The following is a 10,102-nucleotide window of genomic DNA, read 5'->3' as shown; positions in this document are numbered from 1 at the left end:
TGCACGCGCACGTCGCCCAGAGAGACGTGGCCACTGTAAACAGTGACAGTAGCGCACCACGTGACATGGTAAACAATCTTCGGATTTTTTTTTTTTGGCATTTGGGATGATACTTAAAGTATTTAAAGTTTTTTAAATGTCATTTTTGCTTAAATTTGAGATTGTAAGGAAACACGTCATGTAAACATTAGGATTATTTTTGCAATAGATATCATTTACAAGGGGGCGTAATTCATTTTTTTCAAAGCATAACCTAATATAAAATCTGAATTTTAAGTCAGTTTTTTGGAGGTTCTAAAGCCCATTATAGAAACGAACCGGAAAAACAATAATGGACGTTTTTTTTTTCCTTTTACCCATTTCGACACAAACAAAAACTGACATTTTGGAAGAAAACCAAAATTAATGACAAAAACAACTGAACGAATAATGTTAAAATCGGTACTTTTCAGAAAGTTTTTTTTTAAATGATATAATACATTCATTTTAATAGCATTTACTTTTGAGACTAGAAAAATTAGTTACTTTATGCATAAATATCAGTGACTTATCTTCAATAATGTTTAGTATGATCGTTGATTTACCTAATATTAAATCACATTGAAAACTGCTAAATGACACGTTACACTTGAATATTATAAATTTGCTGGCGCATTTTGTCCTCCAATTTACGCAATTTGCATGCATATACGCAGAGATGCCGCTTTGTCGACACCTGCTGGAAGAAATAAAAATACACCCTAGCTAGCCTTGAAGTGACATCATCACAGCACTACTGCAAATAATAAGTATTATAATATTGTAGTCGATGTTATCACACATGCGCACACACGTACACAAACACACAACACTACTAAAAACGTTTTTATTCAACACACAAACGGACACAAAATCTTTTTGGCCCCACACAGAATTAGACATTACCGTCTTTCCATACACAGTGTGACATGCTGAAACAAACAAACAAAAAAAACATGGATTAATATTGTTATTATTAATCATATGCATTGTTACTAGGCAACACTTTAAGAAGCCGTTTACCTGAATGTGGTGGTTAAAAGCAGCCGCACAAACAGCTTCTGGTGTCGTGCTCAAGGGCAGTTTTAAGTTAGTTGAAAAACGCAAAGAAAAATATACATTAATGGCCCTTCAGTGATTAGAAAAACAATTTTAAAAATGGCACAAATTCATAATTAAATCATAAAAAAAACAAGTTCAATAAGTACAAATTATTTACAAGTGTTTCAATGTCTTCTGTGGAGATTTGCACACAAAAAAGTGTGCGAAAAAACAAAATAAATGTCACCACAGTGCTATTGTTTTCACATGGACTCTGACATGGACAGGCAAAGAGAAAAATACAGAGAAAAAAAAATGTCAAATCATTTTTTTTTGCACATCTTGCTTATTATTTTTTAAACATTTTAAGATTCTGTTTAGGGTTTATTTAAAGTTGGGTGGGGGGGGGTGTCAAAAATGTGCACGTTTGGGTATTTCAACTCCCACGGGAGTAACATATGAGAACCAGCTTACTTTCATGCTAACAACATGACAGTTGCCGCTTCCCTGAAGAAAATGTCCACGCGATTACATTTGGAAGTCGTTGCCGAAATGTCGACGCTGCTCCTCGGTCATGGACAGGTAGGTGGCTCTCATGCTGGGGGAATACTGACGGGACACAACGTGACACAAGTGAGATTTCGGCAAAATACATTTCGGGAGGTCATGCCCCTTGTGGCATTACGTTACAAATTATGGAAATTCCTTTGTTTTTTTTTCATGATATCATAAAAGAATGATAAGGAAAAAATACACGAAGGAGCTGAAATTTCCTGCAGATGATCAAAACTTGGAAAAATTCAAAATGCAAAAATTACGACATCTCTATGTGATTGCAGCTGGACGTGCGAGATTTTGTGTACAAACATGATCATTGTCCAAATTTTGGACCATAGAAATCCATTACAATTACATTTTTCTACATGCATTTTAATAGGATTTTTTACATTGATTTTCCTGTGATTTTTCCAGCATTCCGCTGGGCGGTGTCCAAACTATGTCAGCTAACAGAAAATTCTTTGTCGACAGTAGGTGGCGGTAGAGACCAGTTAAGTGTCATCATCACGGGTGTTAATAAATTTAACCTACATATGTGTGCCACTAAACAACTTGAGTGGTAAAAGAAAAAAAAAAACTTTATTACGCCTTTAAAAGCATTTACAAAATCAGGGGAAAAATGCAAAGTGCATAGTTTGCAAAATGTGTGCACAAGGGTTAAGGGTAATTTATATAGCTATGAATATAATTTTATTATATGTATAAAATTTGAAAAATATATAAAATCAAAATGAGAACCACACATAAAAATTATATTTTACAATTGTTATCATCATCATTAGTATTATTAGAATTATTTTCATTGATAAATAAACCATTGTGAATAATTATAAGTGCACGATGATTTTTTTAAATGACAGAATAATAATGTAAGAAGTCATAAAGGTTTAATAAAATAACTGGGAAAAATGGTAAGTTGATGACTGTTGTAGGACGTGAAACTGCTTATTTGTATAGCTATAATTATTGTTTTATTATATGTATAAACTGTAATAAAATATATAAAATTAAAAAGAGAACCATACATTACAAATATATTTTAAAATCGTTATCATCATCATTATTATTATTATTTTATTTTCATACATAAATAAATTACGGTAAATAAGTTTATATATGAAAATAACACCCACATTTGCCACAAACTAAAGAAATCAATCCTTCATATCTCAATTTGGGCAACATTTAATTGTACAGTTATCCACCAGATGGCGCTACTTCATTTACAGCCAGGCTAAGTGCATGCATTAAAAAAAAATTAAAATGAATCCATTTGAAGTTTAGGCAAGATAATAGCGCAATGGACAGTCATGCAAATTGCAGCGCCCTCCAGTGGCCACGTAAGGGAATGGAGAAAAAAGGAGTTGGGAAAAGTTAGGGATGGAAGAGAAGAATGGAAAGTCGACTTACTCGGGGTCTATACGGCTGAGCGTATATCTTCCAAAGTTGATTGAAATAAATGAAGAAGAAGAGAAATGACGGACAATAAGCAACAAAAAAAGTAAACAAAAGAAGCTGTTAGCCAAAAAGCAGCAAACACAAAGCAGCACAGTTTACAGAAGCAAAAGCCGAATGCTGTCGAGAAGCAAGCATATTTATTTAGAAAAGACTATATAATTTAAAAACAACAACAACAACAAAAAAACGTCCTTGATAAGAAATCTGCAGCAGCGTTGCTATTCTGTCAGGAGTCTTTTCAAGTGTATAGCATTTTAAAAAAAGAAAAAAGAAAGAAAAAAACATGCAGGGGAGATTGACGCTAAACGATTTTCACGTCGCCATGAAATTTTAATCACGTTACTTCCCCTTTGCTCCATCTTTAAGCGCATACTTGCACGAAAAGAAGAAAAGGATGGCTCGTTTCTTTAATAATAATTAAAAAAAATGTTTTTTTTATAGTTCAGTGTATTTGGGGAAGGGTGAATTCTGCCTAGCAGCAAGCGACAGCGGCGTACAAAAATGTAACACATTTTGACTGGATTATTTTTAGTAATCATTTATAGTTCTATCGTGTAGGGTGGCAGAATGAATATTCTACCTAGCAACAAGTGACAAAGGTACAGTGGATTCTTTCTTGTCATTTTTTAAAATGATTTTGATCATTAAAACAAATGACAAATTTTGACACTAGATTATTTATTTGTAGTCATATTTATTTCATTCCTAGTTGTAATGATTGAAAAAAATGAAGAAATTTCGGCTGTTTCGATTATTTTTACAAATCATCTATACTTTTATTTCGCAAGGGAGCATTTCTATTATTCTACCTAGCAACAAGTGACAAGTTGACAATTCCTTGTCATTTTTTTAATTACAATTTTGATCATTAAAACAAGTGACAAATTTGGACACTAGTATATGTGTAGTCATTTATTTCATTTCTAGATGTGATTATTTAAAAAAAAAGAAAAACAGATCTTTTTGGAGTAAGTATTTCTATTTCTATTGCGCAGCTTTATTATTCTACTTAGCAACAAGTGATGATTCACGTTTGGAAAAACTAAAAATGACAAAGGCCCACTTGTTGATTTTTTTTTTTTTATGTTAGAAAATGATAAGATAGGATCACGAAGGACGGATGTGACCTACCGAAGGTGGCGGCGAGCCTCGTCCAATCAGAGGCACGTTCTCGTATCGAGGGTTCCCGCCGAACAGAGCCGTCTGGTTCCTGAGGAAAAACCCAAGGAGTCAAACAACATCAACGTCATGGACGACGCGTACGTTTCTGACGCGCTCACATGTAGTCGCCCATGGGGGGGTTGGAAAGCGGGAGGGCGGGGGGCTGCAGGCTGTTCTGGCTGCCCAAGCTGCTGCTGTAGCTGCAGAAGCTGTGCACGGTGTGGTTCTGGTTCTGAGAGCCCATCCGGTTGCGGCGCGGGTTGAAGGGGTCCTCCTCGTCCATGTCGTCGTAGTCCTGCTCGCTAAGGGAGGCGGGGGCGCCGCATTTATTGGATTGCTTGAATTTTATGGATTTAGTGCATTATTTCAAACTGTTTTGAATCGCTCGCAAATAGCACACAAAACGAGGGAAAAAAAAGAAAAAATTGCGACTAGAAAAGATGCAAGCAAAAATGAAATGGACACACATTCGCGGAAAAACAAATGCAAAAAAAATAAATAAACAGCTACATCAATATATATCAAATGAAAACACAATTCAAGAAAAGTGCAACAAAAAGGAGGTAATCATGGATGCAATTTTAAAAACAATGCAAAAAAAACAAACAAGAAAAATGCTATAAAAATGATTACACAAACAACATGGATGCAAATATTAAACAAAAAACTGAAAAACAAACATTGAAAACAACTGGTCAATGTTTTTCAGTCCTGCCCCCTGGTGGCGGCGCCATAGCATATTCCGTTGTTGTAAACTACTTTTTTGATTTTTATTTTATTGTTCTTTTATTTTGCATTTGTTTATTTTGTGTTTACATCTACCTCATGTCCTTTTTGTTTTTTCATCCTTTTTATTTGATTTTATTTGCCTTTGTTTTTTGCAGCTGTTTCAATATCACTATATTTTTTGCACTTGTTTTGAAAGTAAGTGTGTGTCCATGTCATGTTTGTGATTTTTTTTTCTCATTTTTCTTTCAGTGTGTTTGCATTTTTTGTTTGCAACTATTTTTTTTTGCATTTCTAAGTTTGCTTTTGCGTTGTTTTTGTGTTTGAATCTTTGTCAGCGTTGTTTTTTTTATTTATTTATTTTTTCTCTCCTTTCTTTCAGTTACCCCGTCGGCCATCTTAACACTGACCTGTTGGCAATCTTTCTCCACGCTCTGGGGATAGCGCAGAGCATGACGGTGAAGGCACAAGCGGCCAGCACGGAGAAGAGGCACAGATAAAGCACGCCCTCCACGCCGTCATAACACAGGCCCACCATGGCGTCCAGGTAGTCCTGCGGATCGCGGGACGGTTCGGGTTATTACTTGAGCCACGTTACCGCTTGTTTGCATGGTTGCACCTTGTTGAGGCCCCTGCAGTCCAAAAGGGCTGTCAGCTGGTGCAGGCTGGCCTCAGATGAATTGAGAACACGCTGGATGCCCACCAGGTCTCTCTGCAGAAAAAGAAAACACAGCGATGATGCCAGATGTGTGTGTTTGTTTGCGGACACGTTGGTGCGTGTGATACCTCGGCTGTGGGGAAGAGCGGCACGGCAAACTGCAGCAAACCCTGGATTTGGATTTGCATGGTGGTCAGAGATCTCTGGAAAAGCGTCAGAGACTGCAAACGAGGAGAAGATTCGAATACGGTTATGATCTGCCATTTTAGCAACGTTAACCCTTGTGGTATTATTTTACAAATGATGGACATTCCTTTTGTTTTTTATATCATAAAAGAATCAATGGGGAAAAACTGAAATTTACAGCAGATGATTAAAACATGTAAAATTTCAAAGCTGTACAACATGTAGCAGAAAATGCAAGATTTTGTGTACAAAAATAATGATTGTCCAAATTTTGGACCATAGAAAACCATTATAATTACAATTTTTGAGACGCGTTTTAGCAGGATTTATGAAATTGATTTTTTTGTGATTTTTTTGGAACATCCTGTTGAGCGGCAGTCAAACTATGTCAGCAAACAGAAAATTCTTTGTTCACTTGTTTTTCACCTCAAGACAGTAGGTGGCGGTAAAGACCAGTTAATGGCTATGGATTAAAATGTCATCATCACTTCACAGACTACAAAGATAGAGCATAGCATTTTTAATTTTTTTGTGGGCGTTGATAAATTACTTCCACACCCACTATAAAATATTTTGAAATGATTTAAAGTAAATAAATTACTTCAGAACAAATTAATTTCATAAGCAGAATGAAATCCAATTAAAAACGTGAAACCATGTTTGAAATTTCAACCCAGACTTAGAACATAACCTTGAAAGAACATTCAGCCCCTCCCCCAACCCCCCCCAAAAAAGATAGCAAAAAATTTGACCGTGTAGCATTCTCCATTCTAGTATTACTGTTATTAACCACATACCTGCTGGTAAGGATTGGTCAGCGTCTGGTTGCAGTAAACATAGTAATGGACAATATCTGCAAACGAACATAAGGAAGCGTCAGCAATCTCGAGACCAGCTTTTTCCGCTGCCCGGTGGTGACTCGGCGTTATTATTAATCATACCTGTGCCGATGACACCTTTGATTTGACTCATGATAAACTTGTCAGGCGCCACGCAGAAGTCACTCGTGCCCTAAAAATAACACGCGACACTGTCAAATGCGCTCCGATTAGAACCCTGACTCTCAAACCCCGCTATGAAAACAGAATGCTGTCTTGAATCCTAAACAAACAATATTTTGAAACCAAAACGCCAGATTAAAACTTTAACATGAATAATTAACCCTGCCTTGAAACCTTGGCCATGACCGACTTTAAAAACCAAACCATGGCTTGAAACCTGAATTTGAAACCCCAATCCATACTTCAAATCCTAATTTGAAAATATAACACTTGAAACCTTCACTCATTCACTTAAGTTAACTCAGTCAATGCCAGGGACGTACTTTCACATCCAGGCATTCAATCCCAGATACATAAGTATTAAATCGATACTTACGTATTTAAGTATTAATACTTAAGTATCTGGGATTTAATGGCCGGACTCTTAAGTCTTTCAGTGCCAAGGGTTATTGGAAAAGAAAACTTCTAGAGGGCCAGTAAATTTAGCATTTTCACTCACCTTTCAAGGCCAACAACATATTATGTGCTATGTCTATGTCAATTTAGGTGATGCATTAAAGATTGACTTCCATTCTTCAGTTAGAATTGATGTAGGTAATTGCAGTGTGGAAACATTGCCTTCCAATGGTCACAGTTAGCACTACAGTTCTCACTTGCCTTATATTAGGTAAGTATTACTCAAGGGTGTCAGCTCTTTTCCATAAAAATTGTATTTGTCCTGAATTTTATCATTTATTATTGTTATTACTATTTCAAAAGATGAGAATTCTCGTCCATGGCACTGAATGAGAAAACTCCAATTTTTAAACCCGACTTTTTCTTGAAACCATAACTCGGACTCGAAAAGCCAACTTTGAAACAATAAACTTGGCATGTCCCCTAAAATTTCTTCATCCAAATCTGCGTCGCGCCCGACGCTACATGACTAGCTTGCAAAACCACAATTAGCGTGCTGACTTGATGAGCACGCTACCATGGCAACGCGGCCAGCTGCCGTGAGCGCTCTATGTCGGACGAGCCCCGTCGTCTCTTCCGGCTCGTTTACGAAATCGCCCGCAGGTACCGGTTAGCAGCAGCAGTAGAACAAAAATCATTTCCTTTTTTATTTCATAATTAAATAAATAAACCTGATAAAACAGATGGCGTGCTGGGCAACTCACCACGGCGGCGGCCAGTTCGGCTCCTAGCGACGCCCAACTGAATATCAACGTCAGCACCCCGCAAAGCATCATCCTGATGGGACATTTAAACATATTTAGATAACATGCGAAAATAGTCAAATAGAGAGCTTTAAAAAACGTGGTTTTGAAAATGACAAAAACTACAGCGGTTGTCACCATGCACTTTAATTTTAAGCGTTAATTTGAAAACAGGAAGTTTCGAGACCGGAATACCAAAAAGGTCATCGCAAACAAAAAACAAAAACATTACACAAGTGAAGCATACAAGAAAAAGGAGCACACGAGAAAAAAAAAAGCACACAATTAAAAAAAGAGCAAGCGACAAAAAAGGACAAAAGAAAAACGACACGAAAGAAAAGAGGCACAAAAAAGAAAGAGCACGCAAGAAAAAAGAAGTCAGCAGTAAAAAAGCGCAGACAGGAAAAAGAACGAAAGAAAAAGTCACATGCAAGCATGTTTTTGTCATCTGAAGTGTAATTGCATACATTAGGAATTGTCATCTTTATTTTATAGTTCAAGGTACTTGAAGCCTATTTTATTCAGTTTTAGACTAAGCTGTAACATATAAACGCTGTAAAAAATAATTAACAGTTGTTGAAAGTTGATCTTTATTGTTTTTTTCTTTCATTAACGTTAGGATACAGGTTTAGGTAAACTTATACCATTTTTATAAATAATCATCTTATTTAAAGTCAGGGTGTTGAGTGAGGATTGTGGAGGTGCGAAAAGTTTTCTCTTTCCTAGTGGGGCTAGGCAAAATATAATTAAGAAGCACTGTTTTAGAGGGTCATTTCAAAGTCTAGCGTGCCTCCAAGTGGACATTCATGGAAGTGCGGTGCAGTTTGGTGATACGGTATCACTACTGCTTGCAGAGTTGCCCCAACAAGCCACCTCTGAAAGTAATTAGATGGCAACCACACTTATTTATGTAAAAAATATTCAATATTTTGTTTAAAAAGAAACAGATTGTGTTCAGTTGAAAAAAATAGAGCTTTAATTTTAATATCGTAATACCATGACAGCGTGATATTTTTGCACAAGCTTATCAGTCAGGATTTGATATCGGCCCATGCATTTTCTCCACGTGTATATATTATCGGAAATAATATTCAAACATGTGGCAAATATCCGATTTCACTGTCTTTGCAGGACGGCGCTAACATTAGCGTCTACGTTAAATGCCTTATTTTTGTCAGTAATCATTTTTTCTCAATAATAGGCGAGTAAAGGCTCCTATTCAGCACTTGGCAAGCAAAGGGATACGAAAGAAATCAACTCAAAGTTGAATCAGAGTGTCACCACCTGAGGGGTTGAAACAATGATGTCACTGGCCAGTTGTCAAAAAAAAAAAAATGCAGCTGTTCCCTACACCCGAAAGGACAAACGGTGATCTCATCGAGACATCGGGCCCTCAGCAAGTGAAAGATCCATTAGTCCGTCAGACGATTACTCGAGGTCAAATTAGCGCTTAGCGCCACTTTGTTTGGGTGCAAATTAGCTTGCTAGCTTGAGACGCTAACGCGCAGCCCACTCGTTTGGAGAGTCGTTGGCTTGAATTCAAGTCTAGCGGAAAAAAGAGCATCCCGTGGGACGTCTTGACAAAAGGTCTCGGAGCTAAACGCGGGTTGAAGTGGGGTGGCGGAGTGTGACTTGTTTTGGTTAGCGGGGCGAGCGTAGCTGAGCGATTGAGGGTGACAGGGGGATGCACGGCTGGATGGACGGACGTTCCGGTGGATTTTACGCCCCCGCGAACTCTCTCCCCGGAGGAAATGAGCGCCGCGTGTCGGAACTCCGCTACGCTAGCTACAGTACTAAGTGACAGCCTAGCTTGCGCCGTCAACCGCTAACATTAGCCAAACGGCAGCATTAGAAATCTATTAAATGGGGGTATATGAGGTTTGAAAATAGGGTTCGTCGGGGTTGGGAGCGAGCGAAGCGAGGTACGCGGCACTCACGTAGTGAGCAGCCACCGAGACTGCTTGGCTAGTCCCAAACAAGCCAGAAGACAGATGATGAGGTCAAGGATGAGGAGCAGCAGGTAGGCCAGCCACCTGGGACACAGAAATCATATTAGCATACAAATATGGAACAATAATCCCATTTATAGTTGCTGC

General features: G+C 37.6%; 1 protein-coding gene across 5 annotated transcripts in view; it reads right to left on the bottom strand.

Moving 5' to 3' along the window:
• Positions 1-849: 849 nt before the first annotated feature.
• The window catches only part of ttyh2 (tweety family member 2), a 30,422-nt gene continuing 21,169 nt past the window's right edge, over positions 850-10,102 (bottom strand). For 2 of the 5 annotated variants that reach the window (XM_088439813.1, XM_088439814.1), the window contains exons 5-15: positions 9,944-10,039; positions 7,968-8,040; positions 6,748-6,817; positions 6,604-6,659; positions 5,749-5,841; positions 5,582-5,674; positions 5,373-5,515; positions 4,356-4,538; positions 4,207-4,285; positions 3,028-3,054; positions 850-1,668 (exon numbers count right to left, since the gene is read on the bottom strand). In XM_088439813.1, coding sequence (XP_088295939.1) covers positions 1,588-1,668; positions 3,028-3,054; positions 4,207-4,285; positions 4,356-4,538; positions 5,373-5,515; positions 5,582-5,674; positions 5,749-5,841; positions 6,604-6,659; positions 6,748-6,817; positions 7,968-8,040; positions 9,944-10,039 — 994 coding nt within the window. In that variant the 3' untranslated portion in view covers positions 850-1,587. The remainder of the gene's footprint in view (positions 1,669-3,027; positions 3,055-4,206; positions 4,286-4,355; positions 4,539-5,372; positions 5,516-5,581; positions 5,675-5,748; positions 5,842-6,603; positions 6,660-6,747; positions 6,818-7,967; positions 8,041-9,943; positions 10,040-10,102) is intronic. The other 3 variants (XM_088439815.1, XM_088439816.1, XR_015868491.1) reach the window with 2 other exon arrangements.

The sequence above is a fragment of the Hippichthys cyanospilos genome, chromosome 17, assembly GCF_059441005.1.
Source record: "Hippichthys cyanospilos isolate Australia breed blue-spotted pipefish chromosome 17, RoL_Hcya_1.0, whole genome shotgun sequence".
NCBI lineage: Eukaryota > Metazoa > Chordata > Actinopteri > Syngnathiformes > Syngnathidae > Hippichthys > Hippichthys cyanospilos.
This window is presented reverse-complemented; position numbering and strand designations above follow the sequence as displayed.